We start from the raw sequence: 21499 nt of genomic DNA on the forward strand, positions 1-21499 counted from the left end.
CTAACATATGGGGCAGAAACTTGAAGGATAACAAAAAAGCTCAAGAACAAGTTAAGGACCACACAAAGAGCGATGGAACAAAAAAATGTTAGGCCTAACGTTAAGAGACAAGAAGAGAGCGGTGTGTATCAGAAAGCAAACAAGGATTGCCGATATTTTAATTGAAATTAAGAAAAAAATCGAGTTGGGCAGGCCACGTAACGCGTAGGATGGATAACTGGCGGACCGGTCCATTAGAGTTACAGAATGGATAGCAAGAGAAGGGAAGCGCAGTCGAGGACGGCAGAAAACTAGGTGGGGTGATGAAGTCGTTTTGATGATGCGCGATCTCACCCTTGGGGTGCGATCGCACAAACAGCTCGCTTTCCGCACGTTCGGTTTGACTGCTACGTCATAAAGTGGGAAATCTGCGGTACCACCCTGCTGTCTCTGATGGCCGCTGACGCAATCACAATTCTGACCAATCACAAGAGGGCAAGCGAAGGAACGGAAAAGCAAGCTGTTTGCGCGATCGCACCCTGGAATCAACTAGCACAAGACAGGGATAATTGGAGATCACAGGGAAAGGCCTTCGTCCTGCAGTGGACATAAATATAAGCAGGTGATGATGGTGATGATTACAACTGTGACTGCTCTAGTGTTCCTGGCCTGCCCTTGCATAACATGTCTGTATAAGGGGGCGAGGGCTGTGCTACTTGTAAACACACAAAAACAGCAGTGCACCGTTGAAATTATGTGCAGCATAACCACCTTTACATTAAAATTAACAAGTTGTTTAACATATACACTAAGTGCTGTGCAACTCAAAAGCATCTTTGGCATGAACTAAAAAAAAAGAAAACTGAATTGATGACATTTCAACTACTAAGCTTTCACTGAACAATGAAACATAACGCAGCTTCTGAGGACTAAACTGAAATATCAATAGCATGTCAAGGCCATGCTGCATTTAACAAAACCGCCGAGAGAGTGCAGAAGACTACGAATGAGAAATGCCCTTTCAAAGACGGTTCGTGTGGTTCCTCATCAAGATTAATGATGCTTCCTCTTCATGAAATCCCACACTTCCTAAATCCTGATGAACTCACTTCACATGTTTAATCAATGAGGGAGAAGACAGTTTGTACATGAATACAACACACTCCCTTTGAGCTAGCACAATGGGTTCTCAGGTACGTTCATCCCAGGGAACCCTGCTAAGCTCCATAAAGTGCCAAGGAACCCCCCCCCCCCCCCTCCCGATTTAACCGAATTATCGAGGGTATCAAGACAACAAACAAATGCTGCACTACGTCAACACGCTTTTATTTACTCAATGAATCGTCAAATCTTGTTTCTATTTAGCACAAGACGAGTGCGGAAGCTGAAATTCTCTTCATCGCATGACTGATTAGCGCTAGCAGCGGCGAAGGCCTCGCGACATCCTTCGCGGCGCGCGTTTTCATCTGAGACGCGCTTTGCACCAACGGGCGCACATCCCGATTATTTTTTCGCCACTCAGCTGCTCGCCAACAAATTGTCCGTCCATCGCGATGTAGCCGGTGCTTTTTATCTTCGACAGCTTTGCACTGAGTAAAAGCGAAACTACTGCTTGCCGCAACCGCTGTAGACGAAACCGCGGCCATAGAGAAAGAAATTTGAATTCCTTTCTCTATGCCGCGGCCGCTATCGACGCGATCATGGACGGCGACCTTGCGGTTCAGAAGGCAGGCGGCTGACAGACGCACCAAGTCAAAACGAAGCTACCTTTCGCTGCAAGAAGTGCGGACGAAACTGCGGTCGCTATCGACGCTGCCATGTGAGGCGACTACGCAGTTTTGAAGGCTAGTTTTTTTTAGGGACTTTAGTGAAGGCACGCAACCGACGCGCGCATCGAGTGAAAATGAAACTATTTGCCGCAACCGCTGCGGACGAAACTGCGGTGGTTATCGACGCGATCAGAGATAGCGACTACGCACTTACGGAGGCACACGACTAGCCGCGAACGCGGTGTTACGCGTGGCGATAAACGCAAGAATAGAGGCTTTAAAGGCACAATTAGGCACGAAGCGCTTCGGCGTTGCTGTCAGTCACGTGCCGCGTACGATTGCCGCTGCGGACCACGGTGCAAGCTGAGGACCACGGCGATGCGGACTGCGCCGCTTCGTTTCGGTTGGACGCTACGCTGTTCTTGCTCTTCTGCGGCGCGCATTTGCGGTGCTCCGCGTGGTTTTTTTTAATTTTTCCTCCAACGTATAGGTGAGTGCGCACGCTATCGGCACCTACCCTATCTACAAATAGGAGAAAGGCGCATGGTGGTAAGTTACGGCCTCCGAGATTCAAGTGCGAAAGCTTAGGCGCGATTGCCCGTTCTCAGAGGTTGGGTGGCTACAAGCTGCTTGCGTATTTATTGCGCAGTTCGCGCGTTGCTGTTACGCACTGTGATGTGCTTTTTGACACTCGGGCACCGTAATTCGGGCATGAGTAATGGAGGTTCTTTGGATCAAGCGCACATCATGTTCGCCGTTTTAGACACTTGTCGAGAGCGGGACCAGGGAAAATTTATCAGTGGCTCGCGGAACCCCGAGCAGGGGCCTGCGGAACCCGTAGGTTCCGCGGAAGCCCACTTTGAGAACCCATGAGCTAGCATAATGGTATAGTCATTAGGCACCTGTTTACAAAGCTGTTTTTAATGCACACAAGTAGTCTACAAGAAACACTGATGTTTGAAATGATAGCAAGGCGTCTGTAAAGAAAACGGCTCAGAAACATATTTAATGAAACAGGTACATCCACTGCATTTAAAGCAATGAATGTGTAGTGCTCGAGATTCAGGGGATGCGACATGCAGTGGCAGCACCTGTTGAACAGTGCAATGTTTACAAACAGCCTGCTTTCTGGACAAATAAGCAGTGGGACAATAAAGAACTTGCAAATAAATAAATAAAACAAAACAAACAGAAACAAGTCATATTACTTTTGCATCCCTGTAACACAAGAAATTATGCACAAATAGGCTTTGACTTAATATTCATCAACAACACAACTACTGTTGCTATGCATGCCAACATTTACCTCAGACTCAGCATTTCGAAGTTGGTCCCTGGCGACTGTTGCAGCATGTTCTGCTGGACTGATTGCAAAGTTATTTTGAGTCTCCTTGTTTTCTTGGCCTTTCTTGATGGTGCTACGGAGGTTTTCTAAGGATTTCCTAAAAATTAAAAGGCAACGCCATTGAACAGTCAAAATAAGAGGACAGTAGCAAACAGCCACAGTAATGCACAACTGCTCGTGCTATACTCTAATGAAACACCAATAACTCACATGACCAACATGTTAATGAAACGCTGATAAGCTGGAATGGTTAGTTTATGCAAGAATAATAAATTGACACATAACGTATTTACTCGAACCTAGGCCGACTCCGATTCTAAGCGGACTCCCCAATGTCCCCCCCCCCCCCCCAAAAAAAAAAGAGAACAAGTACCACGAATGTAGGCTGAACAAAAAAAAAGCGAGCACAGCGGGAAAGGGTTAGCATTTATTGAATATGAACATGCCGAGCTCATTCTACGTCGTCATCGCTGCTAGCCTCATCGCTATCTTCGTCGTTGTCGCACTGACATGTTCCTGTATTCTTTTATGCCAAGAACCTGCTCTGAGTGGAACCACCTTCCCTCTTCTATCGCCACCTTAGCCGATGCATCATCCTTCAAGACTGCTGTAACAGATCATCTTTTGAAATAACTCGAATTTCGCTGTTCTTTTTTTATTTGCTGTTGCTGCTGCCTGTTCATCTTATTCTTGCCCTTATAGGCTTGAATGTTTATTACTCTAAGCCATGTACCCACCCCCTCTGTAATGCCCATTGAGCCTTGAGGGTATGATTAAAAAAAAAAAAAAAAATCACTGCCATCTTCAAACAGTGCACTATATTCAGTACCATCAAGCGCATTAGAGATGCTGCCCTTTTTGAAGGAGCGCACGATCAAAGTTCCTGGGTAAATGCCATCCTCGTTGCGGCTAACACAACAAGCATCGCCCATGGCCCCCTCCAATTACGGACGTTTTTCTCATCAATGCCAGAAGTCCTGCCTGGCTTGAACGTTTGACGATGCCTCTACAGCTAGCATAACTATTCGTTAGAAAGTGGCAGTATAGTGGCATGGCCTGTTTGGTGCCATTACGACAACGCCATGCCACGCACCAATACTACACCATACCGACACGACACAGGTCAAAATGGCGACGTCGCTCAGTGTATTGCAGTTGGCTACTGGCGCGGCTAGTAGTGGCTGCCATACTGACTTTTCTAGATGGAGCTAACTATGCACCATATTTATCAGTTTCAGTTAAACTGGCGCGTTTTTAAAATACTCGAATCTAAGCCGACCCTAGAGTTTCGTATATGATTATTTGAAAAAAACTATCGGCCTTAGATTCAAATAAATATGGTACATGCTCTTTATTTACTTCTTTAGCAGTTCTTGGCTGGTTGTTTCATTGATGTCAGCTTAATCTTAATCAGTAGTAGCCCAAACCAACATGAGCAATGCTGGCCTGAAGGCAGACATCTGAACGAAGCATTTTTCACTCCCCTTTCAGCTTTGGTATGCAGTCCACGCCTGTTAAAATGGATCCGCATACAACATACTTTCATATAACAGACGATTCTTCTCACTTGGTTTCGTCTGTCTATGTTATTACTGCAACAAATTCCACTTTTAAGGAATTAACACACGAGAATCAGTCAAATGAAAATCGCAAATGTGTAACAAAAAAGCAAAAGATGGCACCAGTAGCCTGTACGTTGCAGACACATTCCTAACAGTGGGCCAGATGTTCACTAGGTGGCAGCATCGCGCAGGTGTGTAAACACCGCTACAGGAACAGTGTAAGAAAATTCACCGACGATTATGATACCCCTGAGGCGAAATTTGAGTGCAGCTCTATAAGTGTTTTCATTTTGAAATACAGTGCAGTCCCCTTATAACGATATCAAGAAGAATGAAAAATCCGATCGTGATAACCGATCATCGCAACATCTGGACTGCCGTTAAAAAAAAAAAAAAAAAAGCCGAATATACTTTTGTAGTCCTGAAACCGAATGTGCCACTTGCGCTAAAAAATAAACATTGTAGAGAGTAGGCTGTGAAAAATAAAACGTTTATTTATACCTCGAAATAGCGTTTCAATTGTTAGGCGCGCTGAAATAGAAATCTGCACTTGCTTTCGCGGAAGTTTCGGGTTCACATCCGCTGTGTGCATCGCGTTCAGCTGCTGTGCTAACATTGGCGGCTATAATTTAGCCGTGCATGAAATCAATGAGCGGACTCGATCAACGACAGTGCACTCTGCTTGAACATCGTGGTCGATGTCAAAGACGGGCCATTGCCAATCTCGTCATCACTGCCATTGCTGTCGTCACCTGCGTCGTACAATGCCGCCGTCTCTCGCGACAACGATCGCCGCGTCAGAGATGTCTTTGCAGATCGAGGCAGCACTAACTGCACTCGGAAACTCCGCTGTCCAAGCACCGCCTGTTTCATCGTCAATAGCGACGTGCTCCCATTGTTCGGTTATGTCAGCGGCTTCCACCGTGTTATAGTTTCACCCATGGGGGTTTCGTCCTAGCGCACAAAGCACCCATTTTCCATTGATCGGCATGGTCACTGCTTCTAGCCTACATGATCGTGGCGCTCCCGGTTGTTATAATCGTCGATATCATCGACTGCACGAGCTCGTACTTCGAGTCTGCAAAATTTAAAATTTGCAGCTTCGTCTCAAGCGACACAGCTTTGCGCTTGGTCGGCGCACCCCACACCTCCCGCTGCTTCCGCGGCGCCCGCCTGCGCTCCCTGAGAGAGAGAAAGGGAGCATTGGGAGTAAATCTTTGTTTTTCAAATGAAAGTTATATTTCTGTATGAAAGCGTGAGGTGCACGGTACTGTAAAGTTTTTTTTTTCTCTCTCGTTTGGTCATGGAAAACGGGTGCGCGTTACAATCGAGGGCATGTTAGAATTGAGTAAATACGGTATGTTGTATGCGGATCTGGTGTAAGGGGTATGGACATTATGCGCATGTGTGACTGCCATCTGTTTCTGCTTTCTTATATGCTTGTTTTTTACCTTTGAATTGCATAAACTGCAGGTCATTTCTACTTTTTTTGTTTATTATGCTAACTAGCACGGCCTACTTTTTACCCTATTGCTTTTTTTTTCTTTCTTTTTTGCGTGCATTACACCTTAAAAGCCAATGCAGTGTCTGTGCTGCAAGTGTGCCGCTAACATGCTATTGCTGGGAAAGCTGTTGTCATTTGAAACTACATGTGCTAAGTGAAATCAAAACATATAGTACAAAGAATTTACCTGTGCCATTCATTGCCAATGCTAGCATTATAGAGTTAAAATGAAATCTACTGAGGAATCGGTGCCTTGTTTAATACACAGCCAGATGAAGAGAACTCATGCCCTCACCATGCGTGTTCACTCTTCAAAGCAGCTTTTTGTACAGCGGCCAACTTGGCCTCTTTAGCTTGCAAAGCTTCATCCCACATGTACTGGTCTTCACTATCCTGCAAAGCAATGAATGCTATTCTCAACTCTCCATAGCAAGCACAAGTGAGCAGTTTGCTAGTACGAATGCATATTTAATACCATCGACTATGTGAGACATGGCACTTTTCATACACAAATTCTGCATGTCAGCACGTTATAATGGAGACACAAAGCTAACATCGGAGACAGTATGTACAAACACACAATGCACACTACAGTGTGAGCATCCTCTGCCACACCATTCACTTCCGGACAGATGCCCTTTGAAAGTTATTAGCTTGCCTCTGTTTACAAAAAAAAAAAAAATCGGTGTGACGTAGAACACAAGCACAACTAAGATGCATCATCTGAATGACATTTCTACTTCATTTTTTCCTGGATCCACACATGCATCAGGGACCTAAATATTTTGTGGTCACTTTGCTTTTTGTGATGGCTCATTAACAGCAAGGCCGGAATTTTGTAGCGATGCCTTATTCTATACTAGTCTTATCATCCACCGCTCACGGCCGGCTGATCCCGTTGATAACGTGAGCGGACCGTCGATTTGACCACTGACCAAGCAGCGAAAAGGCATTAGCATCGGAAAGGCATCGCTACAAAATACCGGCCCTGTACACACTTGTTCTTTGGCAGGGGCTCCTCAAACTAGGTTCCGTGGAACTCAGGAGTTCCACAAGCGGCATTCTAGGGTTCCACATGCAGAACCCCAATTCTGGGTTTTTACATGCTAAAAGCACGATCTGATTATGCGGCATGCCATAGTGGAGGACTCTGGAAATTTTGACCACTTGGGGATCGCTAACGTGCACCCAATGCTGTGGCACATGGGCGTTTGTGCATTTCACCATCATCGAAATGCAGCCGCAGCAGCCTGGATTTGAATCCGCGACCTCGTGGTGCTTAGCAGCACAACACCAGCTTGCCTGCTAAGCCACCATGACAGGCTAAGAGCGGAAACCTAAAATGGGCAATGGAAAAAAATGGAAACCCAATGTGCCCAAAAAATTAAACAATTTCTCGATTTAGAGAAGAAAATTTGGAGTACATTTTGGATTTAACAAAGCCACCACATGCCACATAAGCATTTCGGTAGTCGTTGCGAGAGATCCACTTGGCAGCTGTGCACAAGACTCATTACTGCGTGATTTCCAGTCCGATGGTGTCCACGCTGAGCATTTTTCATTCGTGCGCTTGACGGCAGCTTGTAATCTATGAGCGGGAATCAAATCGGAAGTTCTGCATGATTAAGGCCACTTCCAAATTTAGTGGCGTCTGCCTAGTCGACCTTTTGTTGCGGACGGATGACGATATTGGCCCTTTAAATGTGAGGCGCATTCATGTGCGATTTGCAGTACAAACGCATTAGTGTTGGCACTGGCACAGTTGTGATATAAAGGATAGTTTACTACTGCACTGCGTTGGTTTCTACCTTACCTGGAATAGAAATGCACAACAAGGCATTCCGATGCGTGCAGAGGCACCTCTGTAGACCACTGTAGCTGCATGTCAGGTGACATGGGCATTTAGGTTTAGCGTTACGATCAGTACAGTTGACTTCCGTTAATTCGACCCTGACGGGACCAACGAAATTGGTCAAATTATCTGGCGACGCGAATTAAAGAAAATGCAGAAAAAACACAAACACACCGCTGATTCATTTGACAGTATTTGCCCACTTCTAACATGCCTCCGAATCACATGTGTGCCAACTTTCTATTTGTCTAAAGTAGAAAACTAACGTAGAAATGACTTAAAGCTTTAAGCAAAGCAGAAATCTAACACGAACCCAATTTTTTTAGAATGGCAGCCAGATTTCTAAAATCAGCTTCGAAATTATATACAGATATGTTAAGCGGTAAAGCATACGAACATCGCGAAGACGGTTTTGGTTTTGTACCTGATTGCACCATGCAGGCAATTTTCGGCCCAATTTCCTTGGAAAACAAAAGGCGCCCATTAGAATTAGGTATCATAATATCAGACATTGTGGCCTACCATTATCGCTTGCAAATCTTCCTAGGGCGGGCAGAAAATGGCCATTTTTGACGGAAGGTGACATGTTACACGGATTCACTGTCCCCCCTAGGCTCCACCACGACAGACGCGGCCACTAAAGGGGTCGTTACTGGGGTCACCAAATGGGTCAGGCTAGTGCCTCCTATTTTTTCAATGCCAGTGCAATCGCTCGCTCTGCAATGGGAGCCATTGGTGCGCCTTAGTTCAGTGAGTTGCTGCTATGTGACGCTACCCAGCGGGTAGGATTGCTTGCCTCACACGTGCGTCTGAGCGCGTAGCGCGTGCCGCTGCCGTTCTGGAGGAGATGCGATAGACGCTTCATGCGTCTGTCAGGATTACTTCTTCCGACTTCCGTCATGAGGCGCCACCCTGAGGGTACTCTCCCCTACGCCCGTAAAGCAGTCGCGAATCCTAGCCGACGGGGGAAAGTGGTGAACGATTGGATCGGCCGCAACTGGCTGGCATTGAAAAAATAGAGGCGGCACTGGTTAGGAGAATGCCTGTGGTCTGGTCAAGGTCAAATTATTTGGCGAATGCCAATGTTAGGATCAAAATAATGAATGTTTGGCCCATAGGAATGCATGGCTGCCAGCCGTGACCTTCGATCTAATTAACCAAAAAATTGGATTACAGTAAAAGCTCCTTAATTTGCACCTCATTAATTCAAACTTTAGGATAATTCCAACTGACTGTCGCAATCCGGCCACTCAGCACAAGCATCTATGGGTAAACCAACTGATTATTTCGTATGCGCATCGGCTCCTCCATCAATAATTCAAACCGCATGCTGCCACGCGGTGATAAAAAAAGGAACCCGCAATAAGTGGTTATGACGATAGTGTTGACCGAAAAAAAGAAAGAAAACAGAAAAAATGCCGTTCCCTGGAGCGTTTTGTCAGCCAAGAAAGAGCGGGCATGGCCTTCGAGACGGGAGGATGGCAGCGATCTCTATTGATAGCGTGTGCTCCCAATCTTGGGAGGCCACTGGAAGCCGAGCCTGGCGAAGCCAGTGGAAAATCCAACATGGCGGCCCCCAAGATCTGGTAGTGTGGCTATTTTTCAACTTCGAGGAGGGTGAAGATGAAGCTCTGCGTCACTTTCGCGCTTCAAAAGACAAAACTGATGACCATTGCTTTCAGAAAAGAAGCAAAAAGTGATCACAGATTATTTTGGTCAATAAATATTGTGAGTCACAAGTGCTTTCTAGGAACCCGGTCTCAATTCTAGATGTTTTTCAATGACTTTCATTAGTTCGAATTCGGTTTAATTCGAACTCCTTATGCGTCCCTGTGAAATTTGAGTTAACTAGCTTTTACTGTAATTGGAGTCGAATTAATGGAAGTCTACTGTATATGAACATGTCTCGGCCACTTCATGATAACAGGCAAGTTAAATCAAAATGTTTATGAGGCACTCAAATCTCGGTAGAACTCCACAAATTTACACTCAAATATTTCTGGTGAAGTCACAGTCCAAAAGAACATATAGTTCACGCTTTCTTTCTATCTCTTTCTCTTAGAACTTGTGCAATTTATTTTTAATTTAATTTATGTACACCTACTCCGGCATGCTAAGATGCAGCTCTGGAGCTGGCTGTGATCTAATGGGAAAGTTCTATGCATGATGTAAGGTGAATGACGACAGGCTTGGCAATGTATTGCATGCTGCAGAAATGCGAGCAATGTGTATTGGCAAATTCACTTTGTAAACTTAACTGTTAATAAGTGCAAGAAAAACATATTCACTCTACTGTTCCCTGATAGCTTGAATAGGCAAGTGCTTTTTCACCAGCACATGTTGCCTGCCAATGGTATCGTGCAGTGCAGCAGCTGTAGCAGCAGAATTATATATCAGAATGCACCTGTTTATAAAAATGCCTATCAAGTGCTCAGAGTAGTAAAAAGCGGCTATTCCTGCTGAAAGGTAGGAGATTAAGGTCACTTGCTAGCACTTTAGTTACCCTCATTTTCAGATTTCTGACACTACTTTCAAGACCCCTTAATTCCACACATCAGTAGAAACGTCTCATAGATGAGGCAGACACACACCCTGGCTTCATCGATGGCTCTGTACAACTTGCGAGCGTAATTCTGTGCAGCTTCCTTGGCTTCCAACTGTGCCACAACTGCATCCTTGGTGTGCCTCTCCAAGTCTGCTTGAGCCTCACGAAGTGACTGTTCCAGTGCTGAAAAAGAAAACACAAAGGAAGCTAGGTTTCGAAAACATCCTTTACATGTCATACACAACAGTTTCAGTGATGGTCAACCACAGCCTGAAGACGTCGCTTCATGAAGTTGTCATTCTACAACAAACATTATTTATTGCTGTAGTATGGTAAAGATGGTGAAGAAAAATTTCCGACAGAAACATTAAAGGGGTCATGAAACACTTCTTTCAATATAGTAAGAAAACATTGCCGACCTGGTAACGAGGCTCCTGTGAACATGTGAGCAAAACATTTCACTGCATGCAGCAGGGAATTTACAATATTGTGTTAAAAGCAGAGAAAAATCACTTCCTCTCGCTTCCGCAATGTCGCCATGCAGCGTCATCGCAAACAACTGAACCCACAACAGCTATTGGCTGATTTCGTGAATGCGAGAACATGCTAATTTGAGTTAAATAAATGGAGAATATATATGTCTGTGATCTCAAAAAGACAGAAAAACCCATTTCATCTGTGCACTACTGGTCTAAACATGATGGCTGCACGTTTCTGGGACTGCTACGCGTGGCCTAGCATAGATACTGCAGCCACCGCTGGATGACGCTCCAAGCTGTCTTGCTTTCAACATTTGGGTGAGGCCAGCAGGGCATTGCCATTTCCCCTGTGCAGCTTCCAGCGCGCTAGTCAAAAGAAAGGTGACAGAAAGTCTCTGATCGGTCCAATGACTACGTCTAACTTCACTTGTGCTTGAATGATTAAAAAAAAATTTGTTTTGCAGCAGGAGATTCATGAAGCAACATAACAGTGATGTCATTCCATGATTAGTTTGAAAAATGTTTCAGAGCCCCTTTAACAATTTCGTGAACGTGCCTATTCCCGTCGACAGTATGTTGTCAATGGTACAAGTTGAATTTTCGCGCCTCTCCGAGCGCTCCGGACAGCTAGCGCCATCGAGCGGGTTAAAAGAGAGAATATTTTATCGGTTTCGGTTTTGTGTTTCTCTTTTCCACCGCGCGGGGATTTTTAAAGCGCCTGCATAGTCGGGGTGACGAGCGCTCGTCGTTTGGCATCTACGTCGCGCGCGTCCGCTCCACGGAAACGGCGAGTTTCGACGGTTTCCGACGCATCTGGGCTCGAATTTGCGGATGATCGTAGCAGCACAGACTCGGAAGACGACTTCGATTCGTCGGACTTCATTACGGACGAAGAAAGTGCGGCAAACCGCCCCGGAACATCGACGGATATCCACTGTTGAGTTTTGCTTTCTTCTCGGACCGTGTTATCGCTGCCGCGCATCGACGTAAGGATTTCTGGCGTTTTCTAAAGGTCACAGTTCTTATCTGCAAGATGTAAACGTCGTTCGGACGGGATCATTTACCGGCGGTCGCGCAGAGAGTCGAGTTTTGTCCACGAAGACAGCCTGGAGTGCACCTTGGAATCGCACTCTGAAGTGCTGTGTGTGCCCGTGTGCCTCAAGAACTTTTGTAGATACAGAGCTTATATTTGCAGGCTGATTTCATATATCCCTTTTCTTGAAAATGTATATTTCGATTGTTTTAAATATTTTTTTTTGTGCAAAGCAGCATTGATGTTTTTATCGATCTTTCTCGTTCTTGATGCGATTTTTTTGTTTTGATAATTTTTTTCGTAGTATTTTTAATAAATATGCTGTTTGAAATTAATACCGTTGGAAAGATAATTTCTTCTTCTACAATTTGATACCATACACTCCAACATGAATAATTTCCTGTGGCAGGAAAAATAATAATAGCCAGACTACCCGAAAACTACTGATTTCCCGCGGTCACGAAAGTGTTAAGAGCTGTGGCATGAATGCTAGAAAGCACTGATGCTGGCCTTACAAGGTGAATTAAGATTCATGCTGTGTTTCAAGTAGCATGTGTCATCTCCAATGTCACAAAAAATATTGAAGAAAACCTGTTTTCGAAAGATGTCCCAGAGTTGGATAATCACGGTAAAGCTTCGCTATAACCAAATGGATTATAATGAACTACTAAGTACACAGAGAAGTTATAGTAATTTCCCCTGAAATCTTTAGTTCTAAATAAATATGGTTTAGTGTATTATGAATAAATGACGAATAAGTGGATATCTACATTATGGTGCTACCTGTCGCAGTTCCCGAGAAAATAGTACCTAAACGTGCCTAAAAATACATAGCAAGTATTACACGCGCGTGCACCTGCCTTCGCCTGTCACAGTATGAGCAGCAATCCACCTAATAAGTGTACTGGCAGGCCTTCAGAACCTACAGTCAACGTCGGATATTTCAGACTCCCTAGGGGTCGCGAAAATGTCTGAAAAAACGAATGCATGCCTTTTGCTGTCCCCAAGGGCTCAAATCTCCACAGGCCCGTCCGAAATGGCTCTGAAGGTCTGCCACTGGCTCTGAAGGCCAACACTTATTAGGTGTATCAGTGCTCGTACTGTGATAGGAGACAGCGGGTGCAAGCATGTATAATTAAGGAATACATACTGTGTCGCGTGACAATTGCCCCTTCCCACTCTTGGCATGCTTCATTGCAATACTTCGTGTCTAGAATAGCTGTCAATTGCGCGTGTTGGTAAACGTTCATGATGGAAAAAGTGCTACTAAAACGGAGACTTAGCAAGAACACAGGACAAAGTGCTTTGTCCCGTTGCTAAATCTCCGTTTTAGTAGCGCTTTTCCCATCATGAACACCGCGTATGCATCACTGTGTAGCACAGCTGTATTGAGGCAACGCTGACTTTCGGGAAACGGCATTATGCAACGCGCCGTGCTTTCAGAGCTTCCAACACATTAGCGAGGATTACAAAGGCGGAGATGGTGCCATTGCTTATAGCCGCGAATTGTTTCAATGAAAAACACGGCACCAAACAGAAAGAAGCTTGGTAGCGAACGTCGAAGTTTCTAGGTCTATCGCTGGCACAGTGGCGGCTACGGCGGCCAGCGGATCTGCGTGCGAGAGTGCCGGTTCAAGGAGGCGAGATAATCAAAATAGCAGCGGTGGTGGCTAGACTAATGCCGCTTCGGACCCTGCGGTTATGGCAAGAAGTCCAGAAAATCGGACAGTGAAGGTTCTTTGCGTCCAAAATTTTAGACGTTCTTACACATTTACTTTATGGGGTACGTGGCGGTGCCGCGAAGGCGTCCGAATTATCGGGCATGTGCGAAAAATCGGGCGTCGGGAAAGTCGGTCGTTGACTATTTCGGACGTGCTGTTGATACAGTAGAACCCCGCTGTTACGTTCCCGGGTGCTGCGTTTTCCCGGCAGTTACGTCGTTTTCGGCCGGTCCCGGCACAGCTCCCATAGAACCCAAGGCATTGGTAACCCCGCTGTTACGTCGCAACTGTGGGACCGTTCCCGCATCATACGTTGCGAACTGCCACACCGCGCCGGCCCGAGCGGCCATTTTGACTTTTCATGTCGCTTGGCTTGGTTGCTTGACGATGGCATTGGCCGCCCAAAGTGCTGGGGGCGACATTTATTACGTATTTTCGGTTTCCGCCAGCAAAAGTATGGCCTTTGATATCTGCTTTTGCTATCTAAAGATGATGTCTATGACGCGTTGCGGCCCTAAAATTGTTTTTGGCTCATAGATGTTCCGTATAAAGTCCAAGGGCGATAACGCCGTCGCCGCGCGCCGTATGCTTTCTTTCGCGCGCGAGACGCAGTCGTCGGCTCCCCTCGCACGCTTTCACTCGCACATACAGCATACGTCGTCGCGCGCCGTATGCTGTATGTGCGAGTGAAAGCGTGCGAGGGAAGCCGCGCGGCCGTATGCTGAATGTGCGAGTGAAAGCGTGCGAGGGGAGCCGACGACCGCGTCTCGCGCGCGAAAGAAAAGCAGAGAGGAAGCGCGCCACTTGAAAGGAGCACGACCAACAATGCGTGAAAGAAAAAAAAAAAAGAGAAGAAAACCAAAATGGATTTGGAAGGGCATGTGGGAAGAAATGAGAGAGGATATGAAAGAGTAAAGAAAAAACATTGAGTGGTGCACTCTCGCTGGGGCTGGTAGTCGATTTCACATAAAAATGGGAAGGAGGCAAGTGTGGTGCCAAAGGTGCTGATGCAGCATAGTTACACACTCTCCAAGTCGACGGTATTGACAGTACTGACCGTAAAGGACAAAGACAGCTAAGATAATGGCGCCAGCAAATCTCAACAGTGATGAACAACTCAGGCACACCACCACCCGGGATGAATTTGTCAGCAATCCTTTTTATTTTTATTTCCTTTCACTCTTCCTCATTGGCTCGGAATTCACATGCTGAGTGGCTGATTCCAGCCAACGCCAATGAGGAAGGGCAAAAAGAATGAAAAAATTTATTCACTGTTAGAAAATACATCCCCAGTGCAAGAACAGGCAGTAATTACACAATTCTTGTAACAAAGGGTTAGTTTCTCAATTGCCGTGCCCAGTTTTTCAATATGTGCACTTATTTTTGTCACAGTTTTGAAAGGCAAATACAGATTAACTACTGATAAAACGACCACTTTTTGTGGAATAATTGTGTTCGTCGCAAGTACACTGAACTGTAACCAACTGTTTTCCACAGAATACTTTACCAATCTGACCTGATTTTATGTGGGGCTTTAGAGTCCCTCTTAAGTGATTCTAGGACAATCTGGCAAAATTCAGGACATATTCTGCAAAACTAATGCTTAACCTTGTCCAACATAAGGGTTACACTGTCAGTACTGAATGTAATACAGGCTGACCAAGTGTCAAGGAAGAGCATTATGGCACAGTTTTGGGTCACAACACTAAGTTATCAAGGCGGCCATTCTGCATGCTACCCTGTTATTACTCTTAGTAAAGAAATTCTAAAGAACTCTAGAGCAACTCTGGTTGTGTTAAAAATGTGATGCAATGTACATATCTTCAATATGCAATGCTCAAGGTTCACAGAAAAAGTACCACCACCACCAGCATATAAATAGCATAAAAATACCCACCAAAGTTCAGCCGTTCATTTCGTTCTTTGATGTCTTGTAGTTGTCTCTGGGCCTCTGCTTCCAAATCCCGAGGTGATGGTGTCTTCTCTAGAAAAATAAGTGTCAACAGTCAATAGACATAGCACACGCCCCAACTTTGTTATAAAGGCTATCCCAAATTTTCTACTCACAGAGACATAAGGATTCTTGAAACTGCAGCTACTCATGCATTCAACGAGGACAAAATATGTTAGTTTAGAGTATACATGAATATTTTATATTTAGGTCATACTTATTTTACACAAAAATGTACTGAGTTTGTACAAGTTGCGATGAGAAAGGTGAGAAAAAAGCTGCATCCACCGCAGCTTGCTTGTGTTATGTGCACTTTAGAAGTCCTGCTGACAAATATTAAACTGATGCAATTTATATAATTTCAATATCTTCTGTTGCCAAGTTCATTGTAAACATGACTAACTTTTAAGTTTTGTAAAAAAAATAACGACGAAATGACATATCTCATCCCAACAGTCATTACAATCTGAATGTTTCCTTAGAATGCAATAAATTATATTCAAATTGGCTCAGGAGTCACCTAAATAGAACATCACAACATTCTCCATGCATTTGACTTGTGTGCAGTGGGATCTGGCAACTATAAGTACTGTAGGGGTAGACGTGACCAAATTAAATACAGTTAAGCTCATTACATGAAGGTGCGCATCTGACATGAAAGTAGTACCTTTGTTATACACGCTGATATAGTCAGAAAAAAAATTATTATTGCGATAGCAATTATATGGACACTCAAAAGCAGATTTCTGCCGTCGGCGTCGCCGTGAGGTTCCGTATGACGTCAATGGAGATGAAATCGTCGCCGCGCGCCGAACGCTGTATGTGCGAGTGAAGGGGCGCGCACTTTCAAGAGGAGTGAACGCACGGCGGAGAACAAACGCGCGTTCTGCGCCGTGCTCGCTTAAGGGCTGCAGAAGTAGGCGTCTCTTTCCTCCTTTACAATCACCATATATGTAGAGCAAACGCGCCTTCTTCCGATGCGCAAGAGGCCGTGGGGGAGGGGGAGGGAAGGGAGGCGAGTTTAGCTGCGGCACCAAGTGCCTATTTATATCAGAGGCTCCGGCAACAGTCACCAACACTGCACGCATTTTGAGCGAACGTGGGCAAAACGCCGACGGCGTCGACAACAGTTCTGCGTGTTGCCGGTGCTGCTGCATGTCCAAGTTTATACAGCTGATAAAGCTAATATCATTACTCCGTATAGCTCTCTACAAATTTGCTATCGCAATTGATGCTTCGCCTTTCAGGTGAAACTGCGACAACTTTTTTGCTACCAGGTATACATGCAAAAGAAACAAGCTTTATGCCTTTAATGGGCCAGCAAAGGGTCTTCTGTAGATTTTGATGGTTTGCAGGCAGCTTGCCATTCCAATAAATTACAAATGCACTTTGCAACGTCGTTATTACGCAACTGTTAGATTGGTGTGATGACACGAGATTAGCATGTTCATTTAATGGTTGCAGGATAGCCAAGCCAAGCCACTGCCCAAAATGAGAATGTGCATGCAGAATGTGTCATTTCAAGCTGCTCTTGTTGAGTATTTGACAATTTTGCTATCAGAATACATTGTTTGAGCTACGATCTAACAAATATTTGCTTCGCTGTAACCAATATTGTCTCAAAGCTTGCACTTTCATACGAGGGTGGAAGCTTGGGCGAGTTGGTAATAGTTCATGGTGGTTTTGTGCAGCGTACGAATAGCTTTAGGAAAAGTACAGAGCAGAATAAGTGCTCTTTCTCCTCTGCACTTTTCCTAATGCCATTCATGCGCTGCGCATAACACCGCCTTGCACTTTCGGTTTTGTTAAAGCAACAGAATACTCACCGAAATAAAACATAGGCAACTAAATTTTAGATTTACTTCATTTATCTCATAACATAGAAGCAAATGCATCTGACATAGTTGCAGTTGGTAGAAAAACCACACACTCGTTTTTGCCCAAGTTTAACACATGAACACCAGTCACCACTGGATCTCGGAAGATATAGAAGCCCCCCTTGATCTAGTACTTAAATCTTTCATAATTTTTTTCAGTAAATGTAAAAATAAAACATTTCTTGTGGCCCCTCATGACATTTAAGTATGCCTTTGTCATCCTGGAATGTGATTTAGTTTCTACAGTTTATGCAGTCCTGGTCCACTGACAAAGTTATGTCATAACAAAAGTTTGTATCCATGCTCTTTAGTGTACATAAAGAGCAATTATCTATCTGTTTTTACAATAGCCATGATATACCGTATGTTTTATTTTAATGTTAAGAAATTTTTTTTAAATCGCCTGTAACATTTAGTGCAAACCTACTTATTAAGCTGGTATACTCAAAGAGGTATACATTACTTACACTAGAAATCAATACACACAGCTGATAAACAAAATTTCACTAAATAACTTGACTAATTACTTTAGAGCATGTATTGCACTATAGGAATTGAAGCCAGTTATTTTGCAAAGCACATCCACTTGAAATAAGCTTTTAAACTAGCACCAGTCTTGAGTTAAGCGCAGTCAAAATTGCCGTAAAAATGCACTGTTGTTCCACTTTTTTTAAGAAAACACCTTTTTATGCATTAGAGCTCAAAAGTTAATGCAACAGCAATGCATTTCATAGCAAACTTTAGGGACACATATCTCGAAACTGGTGTCATCCCCAGAATTCGTTCCAATTGGGAATGACTTCAGAAGTTGACAGCTACAATTAGTAAATTGCAATGCATGACGCAATGTTATTAGTTTCAAAGTTGATTGGCAAACTTTGGTAATTACTCAAATATTCTTGTATTTTTTGTGCAAATAATGACTGCCTCTCATAGTAATCTAGCTAAAAATCAGAATTGTGCTACATGCCATGGCTCATTTTAAAAAAATTGTTACCAATAAAATAAAACACCCCATATACTACAAAGCACTAACAACTGGAGGGGTTCACTGTGATGAGAGCAATTACATTTACAACCCACCCATGAAAGCCAGAACTCAGTATTGGATAAGGACGCGAGAATATTACGCATGAAAACAACTAAGCAAGAAGGTTACTTAATAAAAGAACAAAATGCAGTAACACAATTAACTTGTAGTTGCAAAAACCTGAAACATTTTCGAAAAAAGTAGAGCTTGGAGATAAGTGGATTGCCAAAAATATAAGCCCAATGGTTGCGTAAAGACCACATACAACCTTTCCCCCAAAATGACACCGGTAACAACTACCTCACAAAAGCAGAATATACACCAGGAGCAGTATGCTCGGTTGATCACTTTTGAAGATACGATCACTTTTGGGAGATACCACACGATTAGAAATTGGACACGCTGGCATCTATGGGCAACAGTATTCCTGGCACAGGGCCAAAACGGCATGCTTGGCACTGAAAGAGTCAGTGAATTAACCCTTATGTCTAATGTAGGACTTGGATGTCTGTCCTCCGAGAAGTTTTATTTTATGGTTACAGACATGCAAAGGACTGACACCACTAATTTCCGCAGTGTTATTACACTGCAGAAATTCAGGATCAGAACTGAAAATCAGAACTGAATTACAGAAGACATCCACGAGTTATGTGACTGTTTATGCCTCACCATGGCTCGGAGCTTGAAACGAATGTAGTACTTATCAAGCTCAGGATCTCGCTGAAACTATGTCGTGCCCTTGCATGCTCGCCTCGTTTGAGCACAGCGCGTGGTCTAATTGTGTTTGCCCAGAAGCGGCTGTCATCTTGCTCAAGGACATGATTGATACACCGTAAACAGATTGATGCACTACTGACAGTGTCATGAGAGGGGAAGAAAGGCCTAACTCCTGCTCACTGCTCTTGCGTGAGGCCACAACGAATGGCAGTGAGCAGGCGAGTAGGCAATGATAGACAAAAAGGGAGCAGGAATGAGCAAAGAGCACAACATCTGGCTCAGCTAGAGAACCCGGCATAACGCAATCGTTTGCTGCCAAGTGAAAAGAAACCAGAAGTGACACTGCCCCATTACCTAGAAAACCTGCACGTTGCGTGACAGAAGGTACTGAAGCCCCAACAACCTCATGCATTGCGAAAAGTTTGGCGGAAGTCACATGCCATTTACTCCCCTCGTTTATGGGGCAAATACAGGGTCCTTCGTTTGAGGGTTTTTTTCTTTTCTTCTTTAAATTTGGTGAGTTAAAATCCGGTATTATTTTAAAGTGCAAAACAAGCAAGAAATTTTTGTTGGCTGGAAGCACAAAGTTCACGATTTTCCTGGCAACTTTCACAAATGATCAACACAGGCAATGTAAATAGTTTGTTAATGTAAGGCAATGTACACACAGACACAGGCACAGTTTAAGTCTTTTTGAACTCAGACATTTTATTTAAATAAATAAAATCACTCACAGGAACATATACTGACAAAGAGAGCTGCTCAAAAGTCATGTGAAGAATTTATTTATGCAAATCTTAGTTGGCAGGCATTATTAGTACTTTTTAAAGGGACACTAAAGGAAAATACTGTTTACTTGTGCTATATCGATAAGATTATTTGTCTAGAAGTCTATCATCGTTTTCTATGGCCAAAATATCACTTTGTTAAGTAGAAAATTGCCACCGAACGTCACGCTGCTGCTCAATTTGAATCGCTTGCACTAAAATGTACGGATTGACTCAACCGCGACATGACCTCCCTTTCTGCCGCTCTCTACGAACCACCCAGTGCCAACATCACACGAGAGGTTGCACAACTCTAATTTTTAATTTTCCTCATTTTCTTGCTTACAAAGGCTCTGTTCTTGCTATGAATGACTAATTCATTATTACAGAAGCCTAATGTTTCAATTTATTAGCTCAACTTAATATTTTCCTTAAGTGTCCCTTTAACAAACTACTTAAACGAGTCAACAGCGGTTAACATCGAAGAAAGACTAGGTCTTTTTGGGTGCATTAGTGTACCATGTGGTTTGTTTTTTAGACTGCAGTATTCCTGGGATGGCCCATATATTTCGCTGAATAAAGCCACACTTCCAGTTTTAGGTGTGTGCAGATAGAATGAGTGAACCTGGGTCCAATGCATTTGGTTTAAAATTGTTACCGGTTCTTCATGTACTTGATGTCATATCCCCAATTCTAACTCATATATTTAATTTGTCACTTAGCTCCGGAGTTTTTCCATCAGCGATGAAAAAAGCGAAAGTTATTGTTATTTATAAAAGTGGTCCTAAAAACGTGCTCAGCAATTACAGGCCAGTGTCGATCCTTCCGATCTTTTCCAAAGGGCTGGAGAAGATAATTTTTATTCGCCTCAACAGTTTTTTAAAAAGAAACAATATTATATCATCTAAGCAGTTCGGCTTTAGAGAAAACTTATCAACAGAAATAGCCCTACTTAAACAGAAGGAATTAATATTAAATAATATTGAACGCAAAGTACTTACCCTTGGTGTATTCGTAGACTTCTCGAAAGCCTTCGACCGGATACATCACATCACTCTGATTAAGAAGCTCTCAATGTATGGTGTCCGCGACGTAACACTTAATCTACTTTCCAGCTACTTGACTGATCGCACTCAGTCAGTTCACCTAGGAAATTTTCGCTCCCAGTGGAAATCAATTAGCCACGGGGTCCCACAAGGAAGCATACTGGGGCCCTTACTGTTTAATATCTACATAAATGATTTGGTGGAAATAGATAATGAGGCTGATTACATCATTTTCGCTGATGACACAAGCATATTTCTTTCAGGAACGGATGCAGGTTATTTAATTCGTAAGGGTAATGATGTACTTGCAAAACTTCACGCG

At 43.9% G+C, this 21499-nt stretch overlaps 1 protein-coding gene across 1 annotated transcript in view; it reads right to left on the reverse strand.

Moving 5' to 3' along the window:
- LOC119457191 (MICOS complex subunit MIC60) overlaps nt 1-21499 on the reverse strand; it is a 77972-nt gene that overhangs the window by 24973 nt on the left and 31500 nt on the right. The window contains exons 6-9 of the mRNA XM_037718947.2: nt 15687-15773; nt 10603-10739; nt 6455-6552; nt 3055-3190 (exon numbers count right to left, since the gene is read on the reverse strand). Coding sequence (XP_037574875.2) covers nt 3055-3190; nt 6455-6552; nt 10603-10739; nt 15687-15773 — 458 coding nt within the window. The remainder of the gene's footprint in view (nt 1-3054; nt 3191-6454; nt 6553-10602; nt 10740-15686; nt 15774-21499) is intronic.

This window comes from Dermacentor silvarum, chromosome 1 (assembly GCF_013339745.2).
Source record: "Dermacentor silvarum isolate Dsil-2018 chromosome 1, BIME_Dsil_1.4, whole genome shotgun sequence".
Classification (NCBI taxonomy): domain Eukaryota; kingdom Metazoa; phylum Arthropoda; class Arachnida; order Ixodida; family Ixodidae; genus Dermacentor; species Dermacentor silvarum.